General features: G+C 41.3%; 1 protein-coding gene and 1 non-coding gene across 2 annotated transcripts in view; one reads left to right on the top strand and one right to left on the bottom strand.

Annotated features, from left to right (window-relative positions):
- LOC126239904 (sulfite oxidase-like) overlaps positions 1-23048 on the bottom strand; it is a 153718-nt gene that overhangs the window by 47178 nt on the left and 83492 nt on the right. The window contains exon 3 of the mRNA XM_049947894.1: positions 20517-20804. Coding sequence (XP_049803851.1) covers positions 20517-20804 — 288 coding nt within the window. The remainder of the gene's footprint in view (positions 1-20516; positions 20805-23048) is intronic.
- Trnal-caa (transfer RNA leucine (anticodon CAA)) lies at positions 479-553 on the top strand. The gene has a single exon. It is a non-coding gene; the product is annotated as a tRNA-Leu (tRNA).

Raw genomic sequence — 23048 nt, 5'->3', positions numbered from 1 at the left:
AAGTATATATTTATTAGTATCTCTTCTGCTGTGCAACCGGAAAGAATTTTGATAGTGTAACAAATGGTATTCAATTTCTTTGTAATGTATTTTGCATGTTGGATCCATCTTGGATCTTCTTGGATCATGTTCCAACAAATTTTGTAGAGCTTACATTTTCAAGGGTTCTGGTAAACAACTCTACATCTAGAATGAGATTTTTACTCTGCAGCGGAGTGTGCAGCTGATATGAAACTTCCTGGCAGATTAAAACTGTGTGCCGGACCGAGACTTGAATTCGGGAACTTTGCCTTTCACGGGCAAGTGCTCTACCAACTGAGCTACCCAAGCATGACTCAACGCCCCATCCTCACAGCTTTACTTCTGCCAGTATCTCGTCTCCTACCTTCCAAACTTTACAGAAGCTCTCCTGTGAAACCTGCAGAACTAGCACTCCTATACTGGCAGAAGTAAAGCTGTGTGGATGGGGCTCGAGTCGTGCTTGGGTAGCTCAGTTGGTAGAGCACTTGCCCGCAAAAGGCAAAGGTCCCGAGTTCGAGTCTCGGTCCGGCACACAGTTTTAATCTGCCAGGAAGTTTCAACTCTACATCTGGTGTTAGTGGCCATTTATTTTGCACTGTGTGTTAGTGCATTGTAAATATTTTTTCTGTGTTTATCACTAAGTTGTTTCCAGCAAACCAGTCTATAATGTGGGTGGTACACATTTTAATCTCATGCAGTGATTCTTCTCCAGTCCTTCCTTTTATTTTCACATTTGTATCACCTGTGAATTTTTTGTAATTATGGCATGGACTGGTTGGTTCCAAGTCATTTACAAAGAGTAGAAACAGAAACTGGTCCTAGAATGGAGCCTTGTGGTTCACCATACTTAATGCTCTGCTTCCCTGAGCAGTAGGACATTATCTTGTTCCCTTCTTGGATAGCAAGCTCAACTACTTGCTCTCTATTTTGGAGATATGATTTGATCCATTCATAGGCCCTAATGCCTACAGATTCAAGTTTCTTAAGTAAGATGTTGTGATTGATGACATCAAGTGCTTTAGAGAGTCTAGAAATATGGCTGAGATTGCTTTGCTGTCTATTGCATTTAAGGTTTCATTTAGGAATGCAAAAATAGCAGTCTCAGTAGATTTAATTTCTGGAATCCGTGTTGTGTATTTGAGAAGTAATTATTTTTTTTCTATGAAACTGATTAGTCTTTAACAACAGAGTTTTTCAATTATTTTGGAAAAACTGGATAGTAGCGAAATAGGCCTGTAGTTTGATACTTCTATTTTTATCCCTTCCTTGAACAGAGGTTTTACTTTTGCTGTCTTCAATTTGTCTGTGGTAGAGAACAGTTACAGACATCAACAAGTGGCCTGGCTATGAGGGGAGCACATTTCTTCAAGATGTAGTGTGGGATATTATCAGTTCCAACAGAGAATTTAGGCTTCAGTTCCTTGATTACAGCAAGTATTTCCTTTTCATTGGTGGGGTGTAGAAAAATAGTTTTTATTTACAGCACATCTGGATTGATTTCTGGGAGTACACTGTAAATTTTGATTTATAAGATGTTCAACTGTCTGTGTAAAGTAGGAATTGAATTTATTTGCAATTTTTGTAGGTTCAGTTATCACAGCTGACTTCTCCAATAGGCAGTTAATATTATGGAAATCTGTCTGTTCTGCTGCAGTTTCCTTCCTTACAATATTCCATATGGCTTTCATCTTATTGGTGGAATTTTTTATGTATGTGTCATAGGAATGATGTCTCCTAATCTGCCTGAGTGCATGAATGGGCATAGAACTGCCTGCCTTTGGGACATTCAGCATCCAGTATCTGAAAGTCCTCCACAGCATGACTCAAGGGAACTTAGTGCCTGCTACACCAAACAGTCTTTCACCTCATCCCATCTTGATCCCAAACTCCCTTTTTCTCTCTCTCTTTCTCTTTTCCTTTCTCTTGATTGTGCAATCCTTTTTATTTCTCACACTGTCATTATTTCAGGACTGAAGGTGGCAGAGTTCTTATCAATGTTCTACATTTGACTCCTCCTCCTCCTCGTCTCCTCTCTGTCTGTCTGTCTGTCTGTCTGTCTCTCTCTCTCTCTCTCTCTCTCTCTCTCTCTCTCTTTCTCTCTCTATCATATAAAGGGTGTAACAGGTATAAATGCAGATTATTTTTACAAGTGGTGCCTTAAAATGTACACACATCAGTGTGTTGGTTTCTTTTCCTCTGTGTCGAACAGTCTTCCATCAAACACAAACTTTACAACTTGATGTTTTCTGCATGACTGTAACTGCATCCATCACTAAGTAGAGTATGCCTGGCAGTATACACTAACCATTTTCATTTCAGGTACCCACACTTCTACACCTGACCTGCCCAAGGAAAAATAAGCATTAATGGCTTGCTCTTGTCCCACTTACTTGGAGATAATAACCCACCTATGAGTTTTTGGCCAAAAGGCTTCAATGTGTAGCATAAGAACACCATGAATTCATTGTCCCAGGAAGGGGAAACTTTATTGACACATTCCTGTGGTCAGATACATCACATGATCACACTCACAGAACCACAGGCACATAGACACAGGCAACAGAGCATGCACAATGTCGGCACTAGTACAGTGTATATCCACCTTTCGCAGCAATGCAGGCTGCTATTCTCCCATGGAGACGATCGTAGAGATGCTGGATGTAGTCCTGTGGAATGGCTTGCCATGCCATTTCCACCTGGCGCCTCAGTTGGACCAGCGTTCGTGCTGGACGTGCAGACCGCGTGAGACGATGCTTCATCCAGTCCCAAACATGCTCAATGGGGGACAGATCCGGAGATCTTGCTGGCCAGGGTAGTTGACTTACACCTTATAGAGCACGTTGGGTGGCACGGGATACATGCGGACGTGCATTGTCCTGTTGGAACAGCAAGTTCCCTTGCCGGTCTAGGAATGGTAGAACGATGGGTTCGATGACGGTTTGGATGTACCGTGCACTATTCAGTGTCCCCTCGACGATCACCAGTGGTGTACGGCCAGTGTAGGAGATCGCTCCCCACACCATGATGCCGGGTGTTGGCCCTGTGTGCCTCGGTCGTATGCAGTCCTGATTGTGGCGCTCACCTGCACGGCGCCAAACACGCATACGACCATCATTGGCACCAAGGCAGAAGCGACTCTCATCGCTGAAGACGACACGTCTCCATTCGTCCCTCCATTCACGCCTGTCGCGACACCACTGGAGGCGGGCTGCACGATGTTGGGGCGTGAGCGGAAGACGGCCTAACGGTGTGCGGGACCGTAGCCCAGCTTCATGGAGACGGTTGCGAATGGTCCTCGCCGATACCCCAGGAGCAACAGTGTCCCTAATTTGCTGGGAAGTGGCAGTGTGGTCCCCTACGGCACTGCGTAGGATCCTACGGTCTTGGCGTGCATCCGTGCGTCGCTGCGGTCCGGTCCCAGGTCGACGGGCACGTGCACCTTCCGCCGACCACTGGCGACAACATCGATGTACTGTGGAGACCTCACGCCCCACGTGTTGAGCAATTCGGCGGTACGTCCACCCGGCCTCCCGCATGCCCACTATACGCCCTCGCTCAAAGTCCGTCAACTGCACATACGGTTCACGTCCATGCTGTCGCGGCATGCTACCAGTGTTAAAGACTGCGATGGAGCTCCGTATGCCACGGCAAACTGGCTGACACTGACGGCGGCGGTGCACAAATGCTGCGCAGCTAGCGCCATTCGACAGCCAACACCGCGGGTCCTGGTGTGTCCGCTGTGCCGTGCGTGTGATCATTGCTTGTACAGCCCTCTCGCAGTGTCCGGAGCAAGTATGGTGGGTCTGACACACCGGTGTCAATGTGTTCTTTTTTCCATTTCCAGGAGTATATATATATATATATATATATATATATATATATATATATATATATATATATATATATATATAGAGGGAAACATTCCACGTGGGAAAAATATATCTAAAAACAAAGATGATGTGACTTACCGAATGAAAGTGCTGGCAGGTCGATAGACACACAAACAAACACAAACACACACACAAAATTCAAGCTTTCGCAACAAACTGTTGCCTCATCAGGAAAGAGGGAAGGAGAGGGAAAGACAAAAGGATGTGGGTTTTAAGGGAGAAGGTAAGGAGTCATCCCAATCCCGGGAGTGGAAAGACCTACCTTAGGGGGAAAAAAGGACGGGTATACTCTCGCACACACACACACACATATCCATCCACACATATACAAACACAAGCAGACATCTCACAAGCAGACATATTTAAAGACCAAAATATATATATATATTTTTTTTTTTTCCTTCAAGTAACTCCCCTACCCCCTCTCACCAGAAGACTTAGCAGCTGCAGTGATACAATGACCTTATTATTAACAACTAAAATGTCTTTCCCGATTCACAACTTATCTAAAAGGGGCAATGTAGCATTACAGTCCAGTCTTGAATGACACAATATTCATTCATACTGTCCTGCAGGAAACTACACATCTGAAAAAGGCAGGTCATCACGTAGGCTTTCACAAGGGGGTAGTTGGGCGATTAGGGTGGGGAGGGGGGGGGATAGCAAGAGGATGGGAATCACTGGTACAGACTTGATTCATCTCAGCACACTCAGTCACTTAATTGGCCAAGATTCTATTATACTGCAGCTTTAGCACTTCCGAGCTAAACAGGAAATACTGTGGCTTTAGCATAACTACACACCTTGGATTTGTTGTCAGGGTGTCCACAGTAAATTATATAATATCCTTGTTGTGGTGGTGGTTCTGTTGCAGTCATAACAAACGTGAAATTTTCCATATCATTGACAAAATAGAGTCCCTAGTCTCATCCCTATCACTTCCTTCTCCACTTCTTATCATGCAGCACACAGTAAAAGTGGATGCAGTATATCTACCAGACATCGGTACCCAATTCCCAAAAGAAGAGTACCTTCTCATTCTGCATACCCTAATTGTGACAAAAGTCTACTGTTTTTCTGTAGACAAAGAAAAGCTGTCAAGGTTTCTTGCACTGCATTCAGTTTTACATTAGACAATATTCCCTTTGAATTATTGAGTTCCTTGGGAGAGTCAGCTATGACAAAAATATTCCACTTGGTGTGCAAGATATATGAGACTGACAAAATACCCTTAAACTTCAAGAATGTAATAATTCAAATTCCAGAAAAGGCAGGTGCGACAGTTGTATGTATTACGGAATTATCAGTGTAATAACTCATGCTTGCAAAATATTGTCACAAATTATTTACAGATGAATGGAAAAACCAGTAGAAACTGACCTTGGGGGAGGTCAGGTTGGATTCGAGAGAAATTTAGCAATACTTAAGGCAATACTGACCCTACAACTTAAATTAGAAAACAGAGTGATGAAAGGTAAATCTATATTTATAGCATTTATATATTTAGAGAAAGCTTTTGACAGTGTAGGCTGGAATACACTCTTTGGAATTCTGAAGATAGCAGGGATAAAATACAATGAGTGAACAGTTATTTACAGCTTGTAAGGAAACCAGACAGCAATTGGAAGAATCAAAGGACACAGAAAGTAAGCAGTGATTGAGAAGAGAAGTTTGTAGTCTATCCCTGAAGTTATTCAGTCCTTACACTGAGCAAGCTGTAAAAGAAAACAAGGAGAAATTTGGAGAGGTAATTTATGTTTAGGCAGAAGAAAAAAAATGTTGAGAGTTGTTGATGTGATAGTAATTCTGTCAGAGACAGGGAATGGCAGATGAATGCAATGGATAGTGTCTTGAAAGGAGTATGTAAAATGAACATAACAAAAATCAAAACATGGGTAAAATAATGCAGTCAAATTAAATCAGGGGATGCTAATGGAATTACAGTAGGAAATGAGAGACTAAAGTTAGTAAATGAGTTTTGCTATTCTGACAGCAAAATAACTAAAGATGGCTAAAGTAGATATGACTGGTTATATCATAAAAAATTTTCCCAAAAAGAGTAATGCTTAGCATCTAATATAAATTTAAATATTAGGAAGCCTTTTCTGGAGGTATCTGTCAGGAGTATAGTCTTGTATGGAAGTGAAATATGGGCCCCACTTGTGAAACTGGAATTCTATGACATAAACAAGCCATATTTAGATGTAATTAAGTCATATCTAATCAACAGAACACAGTTTGTCTCAATTAAAAATAGATACTCTTTGCTGAAGAAAGTTTAGACTGGTGTGCCGCAGAGTTCAATCCTGGTTCACTACTTTTCATCCCACAACACACTGCATCAGGCAACTCAGGAAGAACTAGAACTGACAGTGAATTAGTTGCCTTCTAATGAAATCCTTTGTAATCCTGATAAAACACAGAAACTAATTCTGGATGGAACAATATGTAAAATAAGGGAAAGTAGTCGCTCACCTAGAGCAGACTTATGTGTGGCACATACATACACATAATATAAAAAGGCTCACACTAGCTTTCAAGCTCACACTCTTGTTTTAGCAAAAGTACGCATACACAACCACACAGACATCCACACACACAGTGACAGATAGACTGATTGTTGATTATCAGTTATTGAGAGCAGTTGCCTCAGTTATAAATTTAGGGAGGGGAGTAAAGAAATGGCTGCATGAGGCAAGGAGGGCATAGCAGGATAGTGCAGGGTAAGTCTTTTGACAGGTGACGCAAGTGTTGCACAACAAGATGGAAAGAGTTCAGAGGGTAGAGCATATAACAGATGTAGAGAGAGGGAGAAGGTGAGAATGGAGGAAGTAAGGGAGGGGATGAAGAGGTGGGTGGAGATAAAGAGGGGGGGGGGGAGGGAAAATGGGAGAGGTGTGGTGAAGGAGGCAGTTGAGCTTTTTAAAGCCAATGTGATACCATGTGTTCACAGGAGTGCTGGTCGATGGCTGGTTAATCATTTTACTGGTGTTGGGGAAAGAGATGGGATGGAAGATCTGTTTACAGATGTGCTGAGTAGTATAATACCTAGTCTCTGTTAAGATTATCAATATATTTGACAGCTCCTGCTTTCCGCTACAGATGCAGTGTCTGCTGGTGGCAAGCTCCATGGAAGAGGGTTTTTGACATGGAATGGGTGACACCTATCAGAATGAGGGTAATGTTGATGGTTGGTGGGCTTGATATGAACAGATGTACTTACAGAACCATCTGAGAGGCAGAGATCAACATCTAGGAAGGTGGCTCATTAAGTTGAGCATGACTGGGGATGCAGCTTTGGAAGAAAAGATCAAAGGTTGTCCTTGCCATGAGTCCAGATCATGAAAATGTTTTAATGAATCAGAACCAGACAAAGGGTTTTAGATGTTGACTCGATAGGAAGGACTCCTCCAGACAGCTCATAAAAAAGTTGACATAGGATGGTGCTATATCAGTACCCACGGTAGTGCCACAGATTTTTTTTTATAGATTTGATCATGACAAATGAAATAATTGTGGATCTGGATGTGGTTGGCTAGTAGGATTAGGAACGAGGTTGTGGGTTTGGAATCAGGAGTGGTCAGAGTTTTGGCAGAAAGATTGACAACAGTGTTACAGGATGGGTGTTTAGGAGCAGAGTATTTCATGGACATCAGATGAAATTTTTGGGGATGTGCAAAGCATAGTAAGTCAGCAAGGCTTGACCCCTGCAGAAGTCACCCTAGTTTCTAAGGGCCTCACCTTTAGCCCAAAACTTGAATTCAACCAGCATGGACTTGTAAAGGAACAGATCTTTACTCGTTCTCCGTAGTGGAAACATTTCTTTGCCACACTCCACTGACAACAGCCAACCAAAACCTCACATAGAACCTTGTTTAAAACAGTACCCACCTCCCTCCAATCATGGTCCTCCTCCATTTCCACCCAGTCACCACCTTGGTAATCTTTTAGGAATTCCTCACAGCTAGCCTGGTCACACCTTCCTTTCCTAAATCCCTTCCCAGAGAGTCCACCATCACTCCTATGGAACACGCTGCTAGAACACTCTACTGTCCATAACCTGAAAACCAATCTGGACTTTATCATCCTTCCCAGAGACAAAAGTCCTACCACGTTGGTTGTTACTCATAGTCACTATGTAGCAACGGGTCTCTGTCAATTTTTCAAGACCACTGGATACAAACCACAAACCTTACAACCATGATCTCATCCTAAAAGTCCAACATGAACTCTAGCAGCTCCACAAGTTCATCCCCAAATATGACATCTGAATCCATCTCCCTCATCACATCATCTACACCGCCCCCCTCCCCACACACACACCTACCTTTCACCTACTCCCCAGACTCTATAAACCTAACCCCACAGACCTCCTCCATACTGGGTATCCTCTTGTGTCTGGATACAATGCTTCCACAGAATAAACATCTGCCTTTGTTGACCAACACCTCCAAACAATTTTTCATGCCTCCCATTCTACATTAAAGATGTTGCTCACTTCCTTCACTGCCTTTCCATACTTCTTCTCTCATTACCACCTTGTTGGTCACTGTGGATACGATATCTTTGTACACCAACATTCCCCCTGCCCATAATCTTGTGGCAACAGAGCAATACCTTTCCCAATGTCCTCCTGATACCAACCCACCACCTCTTTCATAATCATCCTAGCCAACCACATCCTGGTCCACAATTATTTCACTTTTTAAGGTCAAATATATGAACAAATCTGTGGCTCTTCTTTGGGTACTCATGTGGTACCATCCTGTGCCAACTTTTTTTGTGGGACATCTGGATGACTCCTATCCAGTCAACATCTATAACCCCTTGTCTGGTTCATATTCATTTATGACATTTTCATGAACTGGACTCATGCCATGGACGACCTTTCCTCTTTCCTCCAAAACCTCAACTGCTCCTCCCAAATCCACTTCACCTGGTCCTTCTCAACTCATCGAGCCACCTTCCTAGCTGTTGATCTCCACCTTTCAGATGACTCCATAAATAACTCTGTCCATACCAAGCACAAAACCATTGACAGTCGTCACCTGTCCCACATCAAGGAGCCTCTTCATTACAGACTCACCATTCATGGAAGCTGCAATTGCAGTGGAATCAGGAGTTGTTGAAATATACAAATAAACCTTACCAGACCTTTTACTGACAGACAATATATGTAGGTCATCCATAAACAAGTCTCTTGTATCATCTGCTCCTCTGACACCAGTAAACCTATTAACCAGCCACAGACCAGCTTTCCTCTCATTATCTGCTATCACCCTGGCCTTGAAAAGTGCAACCACATCCTTTACCAGGACTCTGAATATCTTGACGTGCACCGAGATAGGATATCCTACATAAAATCCTATTCACATGACCCAAAGGAGTGTTTTGCCATCCATCCAACCTACAGAATATTCTTGTTCATCCCTATACCAATTGTTGAAATCCTGCAACTCAATTCTTGTGGTCAACACAGGTGCACAGCCACCCATCACCTCCTATCATAGTCCAGTAACAGACATTTCCTATGGAAAAAAGGCAGGTCCATGTGTGAAAGCAGCCATGTTATATATTAGCTATGCTGCAATTACTGCAGAGCATTCTATTTAGGCACTCTATTTAGGCTGTCTACCCATATGAATGACAAGATGCTGTGCACCACAATACAAATTACTTCAACATCTGCTTCACTATATGGATCATTTGGATACTTCCTTCCTGTACAATTGCCTCTGAATTACACAAGTGGGAATTGTGTCTACATGACTCCTTTCCCACTTCTCCATTCAGATCACCATCTGCGTTTTTCCATTACTCTCTCTCTCTCTCTCTCTCTCTCTCTCTCTCTCTCTCTCTCTCTCTGTGTGTGTGTGTGTGTGTGTGTGTGTGTGTGTCTGTCTGTCCTCCTATCTACCCCTTTTCCATCCCTCTACACTACTCTCCCCCCTCCATGTCTGCCTCTTCATCCTCACCTTCCATTTTCCTCCTCTCCCTGCACCCCCCCCCCTTATCTCTCTATATATCCTACTAGTGAACCCACCAAGTGTTCACAGTTGCTAAATATGTATGGGAATTGGATATACACATCCTAATCTTAGGTAGTCCTGCAAATTGTCAGGACACAAATTTCGGCACCTCACTGCGACTTAACCTACTTTGAAGGTACAGAACTAGAAATTATAATAAATCATATAGAATACATATGAAAAAGAATCCTTCATTTTTGTTCTTAGATTTATTGATTTTAAGGCTCTTTTTTTCAACTTTGTGCCCACAATACAATTACAAAAGTTCATAATACAAGGTCTGTTCAAAAAATTCCAGAACATTCGTAATTTTCCACCAACGGTGTGTTGGAGCCTGTGTTTAATGTGTAACTGCCTGAAGTTTCGTTTTGTATATATGTTAATTGCAGGACTGTTCAGTACTGTATTGAGTAGAATGTTGTGTCACACAGTTTGTGAATTTCAAGATGGCAGAGTTAGAGGAACACTGCGTCTGCATTAAATTTTGTGTGAAACTCAAGAAAACCTTTACAGACACACACCAAATAATGCAGGAAGCCTACAGTGATGAGTGATTAAGCTGTACTCAGTGTTATGAACAATTCACATGGTTTAAAAATGGGTGGGCAGAAGTTAAAGATGAACCTTGTGATAAAACTTTTGCATTTGCTTTATGTTTTCGTCTTCTTTAAAGGCAAAGAGAGAAGATGAAGCGGTAGCCCATCATAGAGCCTATGCCTACCGCATGTACTTTTGACTTTCAGCTGTTAAAAAACAGAGGATTTTTTTCTGGTACCAGTATGAGGAAAGGAGGATTCGCCTTCAGCTAGTGAACGAGTGAGAAGCTCGCCATTTTTAGCGAGTAATTGTAGACCGCCATTTTGGGGTCGGTATGAATAAGTGAGGAGTATGTATTTCATAAATGCACCGTTTAGAAAAATACAGTATTGTTTTATTAACAGAAAGGTCGTGTGAGTTGTTATTTCAAATAGTACGATAATTACAAGAACTGAAGCCCACCTGTGTACTTTGGAAAATTACGAAGATCCGATAAGCTTAATGGGAACATGGTCAAGACTTCAAAGGTGAACACGGCGACCAAATGCAGCATTATAAAGAATGGTAAGCACAAATCTACAGCGGAGAAAGAAACTACTTTGCCCTGCAAAATAATATGAACTAATACGAACTTATTTCCAAGCATAGCTCAGCTTATTGTGCTTGTCATTCATGCCGAAAAATTATCTCATTAATTCAATACATTTTAAAAAGCCACACATTTCAACATTTTATTATCATCTATTCCATTATTTTATTATATTATACCCTCGTTCAGGACACCCTTCAATGTCTACCAGTTGTGCTCATGGCAGAGATGTCAACAAAATTCTGCATGCTAATCAAAGACTGACTGTCTGAGAGATTACAGAAGAATGTAACATTTCAATTGGATCATTTCATGAAATCCTAATACAGCATCTTGAAATGCAGCCTGCTGCCACCAAGTTCATCAAATGGCTCATAAGTCAAGGACAGGAAGACATTTGCCACGCGATCTATGAAGAGTTTTTGGACTGTGCAAATGAGGATGAGATGTTCCTTAAGAGAATCATAACTGGCAATGAGACATGGGTCCATGATTGTGATGTTAAGACCAAGCTTCAATCTTCACCATTGGTCAGCAAGGGTTCTCCAAGACCAACAACAGCTCATCAAGTCAAGTCAAATGTTAGAACCATGCTGATAGTTTTCCTTGACTTTGAAGGATTAGTTCATCATGAATTCATACCACAGGGACAAACTGTTAATCAATGGCACTATTGTGATGTGTTGCAACGCCTGCAAGAAAATGTAAGAAGGAAATGGCCTGAAATGTGGCAAGGCAATACCTGAATTTTGCATCATGACAACAAACCCAAATATTCATCCCTGTTGGTGCAAGACTATAGCACAAAAAACAAAATCACTGTGCTGGATCATCCTTCATACTTTCCAGACCTGACCCTGTGGTGTTTTTTTTATTTCCAAAGTTGAATACTCCACTAAAAGGATGAAGATTTGCAATGATACATGAGATAAAAGAAAATTCGCAGGCAGCACTTCACATGATCCAGCATGAGGCATACCAAGACTGCTTCTGGAAGTAGAAACGGTGTTGGGAGTGGTGTATCAATTGTGGAGGAGAGTATTTCAAAGGAGAATATGCAGAATAAGTAAAAGGTAAGCGTAGAAAAATTTTGTGAACAAAGTTCCAGAATTTTTTGAATAGATCTCATATTCAACATTTTTCTTTTTTTGGATGCTGTATGGTAATAGTATGAACTGGTTTTATGAACTGCCATTTTTTGGAAGGGTAACATACAACTTACACAGGGTGAACATTAATAAAACCGACAAACTGCAGGGACAGCTCCTTGACTGGAAATGGAGGCAAAAAGGTCCTATGAACATGAGTGTGTGTGTGTGTGTGTGTGTGTGTGTGTGTGTGTGTGTGTGTCAGCAGAATGGGGGGTCAGAAATACCTCCTATCTTACACAGTGACAGGAGAGCCTGTCCATACTTTGTCCACTACTCACCAGCCACAGATGCTCAAGTCTCACATAGAGGTCAATATGCTCATGGAGAGCCTCACCTCTGGGAGTACAGAGTATTTTGGGAGATGGAGGTCAGCGGACAGTGTTGTGGGCAGGTGCACGACAGGCCAGGCTGCGGCAGGCATATGAGTAAGACACAACTAGAACATTTCTTGGAGAAGAGGTGCACAGATGTGTGTGACTGATCATGCAGTGGCAGGTATGTGTGCGAAACTTGATCAGGCAATTTCTCATGGTGTTATATGATGTGGAAATGGTGTACAAGAGGTACGGTGCCATCAGTTGTGGAGGGGGGGATGTCTGTTTGATTATGTTTGGTTTTGTTAGGCACTCAACTGTGCATTCATCAGCACCCATACAAAGTCCCAATTTTTCATACAGTCCAGTTTCTTTACTCAGTCCAGTTTAGCCACTGTCATAAATAATGATGATGATGAGGAGGAGGAGGAGGAGGAGGAGGAGGAGGAGGAGGAGGAGGAGGACAACACAAACATGCAGTCCCTGGCCAGAGAAAATCCCCAACCCAGCCAGGAATCAAACCTGGGACCCCATTATCCAGAGGCAGCAACACTAGCCACTAGACCATGAGCTGTGGACGAGATGTCTGTCATGGGCATGTTGTGAGGGGTGATGTGGACAATGAGTATTGCCCATCGTTCTTGGTTACCAGCATGTTGGTGTCTGGATGCGTTGAGGCGGAGTTATCTTGGAGCACTGAAGTGGGTTTAAGTCAAGCAGATGAGACAGTCGTAGGCTAGCCAAAAACTAGAATGTCTGTGGACCATGTTTAAGCACTCTGTATGGGTCTGAATAAAGTGGTTGCAGAGCTGCTTGTACTGAACCATCTCACAACATCACAAAGTCACAGGAGGTGAAGTTCTTGTGTATAAACACTTTTGGATGTGGAACGTGTGTTCAGGATATGTTGCTGTATGTGATGCACTAGCATAGGTAAGTCCATGTCCTGTGTGTTGTTTTTAGGCAGTAAGACACCTGCAGGCAAGACCAGTGACTCTCCATAGACCTCTTCTGCCAGTAACACTCATAGGTTGTCCTTATACACTGAGCAAACAGCCAAGCAGGACCCATGGGAGTACCACAGTCCAGGAATCACAGTGGCACATCAGGTCCATCTTCATGGTCATTTGTTACCTCTCAATGAGGTCATTACTTTGGGGATGACACATAGCGATCGTTGCGTGAGTGATCCCTTAGACACGACACAGGACACTGAAGAGGGCCACCTGAACTTGACGGCCCTGATCACTAGCAACCAGATCAGGTGTGCTGATGCAGGTGATCCACTTCTCCACACACACACACACACACACACACACACACACACACACACACACACAAGCAGTTATCTTGGCTGTGATGTCATCCATTGGTAAAGCTTCTGTTCATTGTAACCAATAGGAGGTAACAAAATCCTTCTGACTCTGGCAGGGGTCCAACAGTATCAAAGTAGACATGCTGGAATTAAGTCTTCAGGATGTGGAAGCTTTCAAGGTGAGGCTGTGCATGAGAGTCTGTCTTGCTATGCTGGCATGCAAGACAAATTTATGTCCAATGACAACTGTTGGCACATATGAATCTGTTCATCACTAAGTGAACTGTTGCCTTGATGCAGGGGTGGCTCAGTCTACGTAACCACTCAAATATTTGGCAGAGTATCATAAGAGATGCCAATGGTCATGGCCTGTTCTTTGAAACATTGCAGAGCACTGTTGTTGGAGACATGGGAACAAACTGATATCTGATGCGAAGGTTTGTGTCCTGGTCATTAAGGAGTTCTGTGATACTCAGATCATTCGTTTGCTCATGTGCTCATAGTCATATTGGAGAGAAACTGCACTGATTCTTGAATGGTAGTCCACAGTGATACTGTCTACACCATGGATGTGACCTATGTCAGTGGTGTACTGTGCAATGAGGTACAGATGTCTGAATCAGCTTGGATTCGCATCATGAGATGGGTTCTTCATGGAATCCACCAGAGGTTTGTGATTGTGTACACGGTCACTCGGCAGCACTTGGTATCTTCATGGAAGTATGTGCCCACCACATCTATTGCAAGGAACTCTTGATTGAAAGCTGATCACTAAGATTGTGAGAAAGATAATTTCTTTGAGAAGAACTGGAGCAGTTGAGGCACCTTGTCTACCAGCTGCTGAAGCACTGCCCGTCCAGCAGTGTCACTCACATCAGTTGTGAGAGTGAATTGTGCTTAGGGGCAGGGTGTGTCAAAGTAACAGCTTGTGCTAAAAAGTTTTTCACTCACTGGAGCAATTCTCTACAGTCTACTTGACTTTCCTTTTTCTTGTTTATCTTTGCCATTTAAGCTACTCATGAAAGGAGGTTGCAATGTAGCTGCATGGGCAAGGTGTCGTTGATGGAAGTTAAGTATTCTGAGGAATTGATGCGGGTCATGAAAAGATTCTGGAAGCGGAAGTTTTTTCACCATGTCTATTTGTTCCACAGTTGGTTTGATGCATGATGCATTGAGTGTATGGCCTAAGAATGTCAGTTCTGTTTGTTGAAGTTGTGGCTTTTTTCGTTAATGACAACAGCACTTTGTCATAGCACAGCCAGAACTTGTTCTAGAGAATGCAAAGGTTCATGATGGATGCTGGAGAAGATGAATATATCATCAAGATGAGTGTAGCACTACAGAAATCAATTGAGTACACCATCAATATAACATTTCCATGTTTGTACCATATTCTTGAGGTCATATAGCAAGAAGAGATATTTGTACAGTCCAAATGGAGTGCTGATCATTTTCAGGATATCTCAGTGCTTTGGTATGTGCAAAAACATTGAATATTCTTGGACTGGTGACCACATGTGTAAAGTCCTGTATGTTAGGTATAGGGTAACTATCATGTACAGTTCTGGAGTTGAGTACTCTTCAGTCTCCACAAAGTCTGACTGAATCATCTTTCTCAGGTATGAGCTTAATGCAGGAAGCTGACCAGCTATATGGTGGGTCAGACGATATACGCTTGCAAAAGTTCCTATATTGTGTTTTTAGCAATCCATAGGTCTTCAGAGCACAAACAGTATGGTTTGTGGTGTATGGAAGGACCATCAGTGGTCACAATTAGGTGCATAGTTCCAACTACACATGCATGAGCCTAAGCACGAGAATTGGGCAGATACATTTCACTCTTTACAAATGCTGCTCAATGTGGTGTACTAACCTTGTTGGACAGCTATTGGTGTGCACTGAGGAGGGGAGGTGACTATTGTGTGCAGAATGTGGATGTGGCTGGGTGGAGGGGGCATGGTTGGAGGTGACACCCCGTGCACTGCAGCTGACTGTTGAAAGCATAGTGTTCACACATCAATGTGAGTGCTCTGCTTTCTCCTGGACATGATGCTAAAGGCCCATGTTTTTTATGTGTTCACACATCGATGAGAGTGCTCTGCTTTCTCCTGGACATGATGCTAAAGGCCCATGTTTTTTATGTGTAATGCCCGTGATTGTACATTGCAGTCAATGTAACACTGGTGGGTAGTGAGGATACCATCTAACAACCAGCATCAAGAGAAGAGCCATTAGTGATTAGGCATTCAGGTGAACAGGGCCCAGTAAGTGAGAAACCAAGTAAAAAGTCCCTTGATGAGGTTCTCAGCAGCATGGTGCATCAGTGCCACTCATACTACACCAGGCAAGAGCTGGAAGAACTGTAACAAGTCCATGCCAATGACTGATTTGCAGACTTCTGTTACACATAAAGTTCAGGTGCACTAAAGGTTTGTTGACAGGTGTGTAGAAGTGCTGTAGACTGCTATCTGTGAGTCACTCATCAAGTGAAGCAAGAGTGAAGATGTCAGTTCATAGTTAGATGTTCTGCTGTGTGATAATGAGTTTATGTTAGAGCCCATATCCACTATAAAATACTATTCATTAGCAAGGCCAGGCATGAAGAGGCATTGTGTGGTTGTCATGGTGGTGACATGACTTTGCTCACTGGAGCAGGCCAAAGAACCTATTTCAGTCCACTGACATCATTTGGGAATTTACAAGGAGGACATCATTTGGGAATTTGCAAGGAGCACAACATTTGCAAGCATCCTGTCCAAATTTACTGTGGAACCAACAGAATAACAGCTGTGGGCCAGCTATAATAGCTGGTGCATCATTACTAGGCAAGGTGGGTATTTGATGGTGCACTGTAGGCTGCTGGGGGGAGGGGTGACTTCATCCTCGAGTTGAGTAAAACTGGTTCAGCTAAGATTGGACGGCATGCGTGAGACATTGTTGGCACATTTCCATGCCCATCTGTCTGTTTAATAGATGCCAGTGGCGTATTGCCGAGGACATTTGATCTGTCAGCACAAGTCATTTTTCTAGGGGTTCAGACTCATGTGCGTTCATCACTAGCTGCAGCTCGGTCAGCAAGTGGATGATCTGTAGGGTCCATAAGGTTGTATGAGAATGCAATCAATAGTTGTGTGCAGTTGACACCAAAGTTGTGAAGGCTTGTTGTTATTGAGATGCTATTCATATATAGCTTCTTGGAGCTGTTATTTCAGGTTTTGAGAAAGTGTCTGCAAGAGAACAAGCTTTTCTGTGCTCCAGTTGTTTGTGGGCAGCAGTGACAGGATAAGGTCATCGATTAGTTCAGCCTGTCCCGCAATATGACAGATTAGGTGAACATATTTAGAATCATTGTCTAAAATTCTCATTGCTTCAAAAATCCCATCCACTGTCTGAACCACAAAGTTAAGTGAGTGGGGTCAAACTGTGGTTGTCCAAGGCGCAGGCTGAACCTCAGACATAAGGCTGAAGTAATTGTAGCATTGTTCAGTATAGTAGACAACGTAGCTGCCAACAGGTCTCATATTCAATATGCGGTGCAAAAGACTTGAAAGTAGCATTACAATTATGTCGCAAACTTTGTTGGTTAAAAGTACTGTCTGTGGTAGCATTGTCCTCATAGTCCACAGGCAGAGTTGTTGTTGGCTGCCACATTTGGGCCGTTAGGCTGGTTTTGTCTGTCAGTACAAGGTACAAATTGTCACTGCACTCAGTTTTCACTGTTGTGTTTGCACCATGACAACACTGCACATCCTGCACTGCAATCATGTTGGCACTGTGATCCAGATGCAGCATGATGGGTAATGCATTGTGTAACTGTTATACTGTTGTCATACAATGCACCAGACCAGATTATGTGAAGCAACAGGAATGGGGTCACCAGTGTAGAAAGAGTTGACACAATACAGTAGAAACTAATTCAAATCATACATGGTGTGATAAATATAATGTAACTTGATTCAGGAGAGCAACTATACATACATCCATCTCAAACATTAGTCTAGAATGCACTGGCTTTCCTTTCACTTTTTCCAAACTTTGTCCACCTCATGCCAACCAGAGACATTTGAGCCTCACATAGAGGTCGATATCCCCCCGCCCCCACTACCCCGCTCTGACACAATACACACACACTGATGTATATACAGTCATTGTTAAAAATATATCCTAAGACCTTATAGTATATAGTTTTAATTTCTGCTGTACTGTGTGGTATGAGTTAGTAAAAGGGCTCATACAATTGACAATGGTAAAAACACACTGATTGTAAATCAGTTCCAACAGATCTGAATGTCTGACTTTGAGTCTTCTTTGTTATTAAATCAAACAAAACCATGATTTGCTTAAAAACTGAATAGGAAAACTGATTGGGATCATTGGCATATGGGGTATGAGAGAGACCAGTCCACGTACTGGATCTGTGAAGATGTAACTTCAGTGACATTATTTCACATAGTTTAACCTGAGAACATATAGCTTTACAAAGTTTCAGAAGGTTCAAATCACATTGTAGTATTCTAATCATAAGTTGATGAGCCATAAATACAACTTTCCTAATATATAGGTTTTCTGTTAAAACTAAATACAAGGAAGAAAACTAAACCACACATTATCATAGCATTGCACTTTCTCTCTCATAGTCACTTTTAACAGAATATCTGCTTATTGTTGTTTAAAAATATATAACCTATGTGCAGCCAAATGTCTATTACAGTATTGTGTAAAAATTAGAAGTACATCAGTCAAGAACTTCAAGATTTTTGGAAACAGCATGGTGTCCGAGGAGAAATAGTCAAGAGTCAGGAATGTGACAGGAATGATCATTTGAAGGGCTTATTTCAATAGTGGTACAAGTCCATTTTTGTTCATTTTGAGATACAGAGTTCTAAAGTTAAATGAGCACTGAAAAATCTGCAGTTGAGATGCCAGAAGTATTCATGCATAAGGCTTCTTGCTAGAGATGAACCTTTCTTTCTGTTTGTTTGGATCATTAATTTCAGAAGCATTATAATCAGAAAAGTGGAGGTAATGGACTTGTACCACTATTTAAATAAGCCCTTCATTTTGCCCACCACACCTAGGACAGCTTCTCATCACTCTCCCAATCTCCACAATGTCCTTTTCAGACTCTATGCTGCTTCTGCACTCTTTTCCCTACCCTATGGTTCCTACCCCTATGACCATCCCCACTGTAAGACTTGACCTATGCACCCTCCTACCACCACCTATATCAGCCTTGTAACTGGCAAAAAGAAAAAACTATCAAAGGGAGAGCTATCTGTGAACATTGCCAGACTACTACCAAGTTATTAGTTAGGATGAAAGGGCGTAGGCAGAAGGTGTAACTGGTAACACGCAATATCTTATTGGACAGCATACTCTACAACATGACAGTCATGACCTTGGTGCCTGTTTCAGTTTATTGCCATCTTGATTCTTCCCCCAGACACCAATTTCTAAGAACTATGCAAATGGGATCTGGCATTACAACATGTCCTTGGTTCTTGCTGTCCACCTGGCCTTAATTTATTTCTTGGGTCTCAGCATTTCTTCTCAGTAACCATCCCTTTCTTTACTCCCTTTTAGTTTTCTATATGTTTTATTTTTTGACCTGTCTATTGGCCCCCTGCTCTACCGCATACAATGATACACCCACTCTTATTAACCTGTGCACAATGTTTTGTCACTAATCTCTTTCTTGCATACTACTCTATCCTCCACTTTTAAGCTCTTGGGGTTTCCTGGTGCAGTCCCTAACAATCAATCTTTCTTTCTCATCCTGTCCAGTAAGCCTCCCCTGACCCAGGGTTCTGGGTGAGCTTCTGAACTCTCCCCAGTTACTAAACCTCGTCAGTCTCTTTCCTTCACCCATCTTCCTTCCCCTTCAACCCTTCTGCAGAAGAAGGAGTCAACAGCTCCAAAAACTTGCAAATTTGAATACCTTTACATGTGTTTTCTGCTGGCACCATTTGGTGAGTAGATTTTTTTATCCATCCCATTACATTATATTTTCATTGCATAATCAAAATGTCAAGGCCTATATGCACTGATACAACATGTATCAATTGAAATAAATCAAACAGCTGAATAAATAAATAAAATAAAGGTACATTTCTTCTTTCCACAAGTCTACAAATTCATATCGACACATCTTTGCTCTATAAACTGTATCATGTTTACTGTTAATTACTGTTCTCCTAGTTCCCTATAAAAAAATTTCATGTTCCAGACAACACAGATTTGTCAGACTCATTTACAATACATTCCTGTCAATCAAGCTCCAGGCTCTCCTCATTCCAACTATTAGGAGACCAAGAAAGGATTATTAACATTTAATGTCCTTCGGATGATAAGACCATTATGGATGAAGCACCAGCCCAGATTTGGCAAATATTGGGAAGGAAATCAGTCATGTACTTCTTAGCTGACTTTCAGAAATTATGTTAACATGAATTTAGACCAGCAGATAGCAATTTTGAACCAACTCCTACAGCAACAAGTAAGTAGAGCTTTTCAAACATATATAGCTTGTTTTTTGTACTGCTTTGACTTCCCTGGAATAAATTATCACTGTTGGAGAAACATGAAATATTATAAGTTTAAAGCATGAATTACAGTCTAGGAAATCACACTGTTATATGAAAATAGCTGCAAAATTAATAGCTAATACTACCTATTTTGTATTTCTCTAATTGGGATAGAACAGATGGATTTTTATGAACAGGGTATTTCATCCAGTAAGGCTCCAATGATCCTCCAGCAGCTAACAATACATTATCTCCACCTGGGTGATGTTCAATGTAATCTGTGATATCATAAACTCCACAGTTGTATGTTACCCATATTCCTGTATTTCTATTGGAATGTGCAGCAACATCGTTGAGTGAATATTGCCTCAACTGTTTCTTGTTCTGGAATGTTTCTGAAATTGATGCAACAGCATCCCAAAATGATCCCTTTCCTGCAAACAAAACCAAAAATAATTAATACTTTCCATTTTAATAACTGTATTACTATGAGAAGAAAACAAGATAGGGGAATTGAAGGAGGTAGAGAGTATGAAAGATGGGGTAGGCGGCAATTCTAATACAAAGAAAATCTAGAAAACTTACCATAAGCATTATACGGAATAGTGAGAATTCAGTGATAATATTCCTACATGATGCCAGAGTAAGTAGTTTTTGGTCACTTAAACAGAAATTAAATATATTGTATCCTGACATGATATGAGATATATTTGAAATATTCCATAACTTACATAAATGAAATAATCTGGAGGGTGATATATAATTGAAGTGCCATGTCTTTGCCTTTTCACTTTTATGATGAGCTAATACTGAATGCTAAATCTGAACCCGAGCTAAGGCACCTGCCTTTTGCGAGCTTGAGGTGAAGTTTTTTAACTTTTAATAAATTTTAACTTTGATAACTGCCTGTGGTAATTGAGAATGTATAATGAAGTAGTAAAATATAGAAATGCTCTTGCACGACAAAACAATTGCTTTCTTTTGATCTTGTCAAATGTTCTCTCCAATCAGTGTGTCAATTCTGATTATTTATGTTTTATTTTCTTGCATCTTTGACAGTGTGCTTGTATCCTCAGCCACTCTAGTGATAAGTGCACAAACGTCTCAAAATATTGACTCCATAGACCTTTCCTTATCACTTTACATGAAATCAGAATACCTCTCCAGGCAGAGAGCATCACTTCATCACAACATTAGGAAGCACTGGTCAGCCAAACTACCCATGTAGTGCAATCTAAGGACAGAGAACACAACAAAGCCTCTGTGGTCGAACTGCACCACTGTCAGTCAGTATGTATCTTTTTTAGTAGACAGTCTGGAAAACTGCTAAACACCTTAAATTCTTTTAGGATTATTGAGTTTTCAAATTGGTTGCAAGTGGTACCTGAGTAAACCTCAAACACAGAGAAATTGGGCATTTCTACTTGCTATGGCATCAGTCTTGGAGTAAATAGATTTTTTTCTTTTTTTGAAGTTTACTTTCAGACTATAGTTACCCAGTAAGTACCAAAATTACTTCACAGGATATGTTTTTGAAATTCTTATTATGTATACAATAATTTATATTTTGCTGATTCTGGAGGTATAATTAATTCCACCATATCTAATTTAAATCTAGCCATTTTCCTTTTTAAACTTTTTACTATATCTCCTGGATTAAAAAAATCTAACATTCCACATTCCAGCTCATAGAATGCTAGTTTTTTGACTTTGCCAACACAGAATTGCTTGCATGTCTCAACAATGCACACAGCCATACAGTGGATACAAACACAATGGAGGGAATCTGTGGAGAGGCCAGGCTAACACACGGTTCCTGAAGAGGGCCGCATCCTTTTTGGTAATTGTAGAGACAACAATCTAGATGACTGATCTGTCTTTGTAATGTCAGCTAACATGGCCTTATTATGTTGGTACTGCAAATGGCTGAAAGCAAGGGGAAACTACAGCTGCTATTTTTCACATGGGCAGGTAGTGTTACTATATGGTTGAATAGTGATGGAATCCTATTGGGTGATATATTCCAGAGGTAAAATTGTCCCCCACTCAGATCATGAGATGGAGAGCAGAGCATGTCATCATCAGGAGAAACAAAACGCTTTCTACAAGTAGGAGTGTGAAATGTTAGATCCCTTAATTGGTTAGGTAGGTTGGAGATAAAAAGGGAAATGGACAGGTTCAAGGTGGACATAGTGGGAATTAGTGATGTGTGGTGACAGGAAGAACAGAACTTCTGATCAGGTCAGTACAGTGTTAGCAATATACGATCAAATACGGGTAATGCAGAAGTAGGTCTAATAATGCATAAGAACAAGTTTATGTGCCAACTAGTTTTGCAGATGAAGAGATTGAAATAATGTATAATGATATAAAAGAAATTATTCATATAGTAAAGGAGGACAGAATTTAACTGTAATGGAAGTGGCTGAAAGTTGGTAGTAGCAAAAGTAGGAGAAGGAAAAATATTAGGAGATCATGAGCTAGGGAAGAGGAATGAAACAGAAAGCTGCCTGGTAGAATTTTGCACAGAACATGATTTAATCATCACTAATATTTGGTTTAAAATCATGAAAGAACATTGTATGTGTGGAAGTGACCTGGAGACACAGGAATGGTTCAAATAAATTTCATAATGGTAAGCCAGAGACTTCAGAACCAGATTTTAACTGCAAAAAATT

This window comes from Schistocerca nitens, chromosome 1 (genome assembly GCF_023898315.1).
Source record: "Schistocerca nitens isolate TAMUIC-IGC-003100 chromosome 1, iqSchNite1.1, whole genome shotgun sequence".
Taxonomy (NCBI): Eukaryota; Metazoa; Arthropoda; class Insecta; order Orthoptera; family Acrididae; genus Schistocerca; species Schistocerca nitens.
This window is presented reverse-complemented; position numbering and strand designations above follow the sequence as displayed.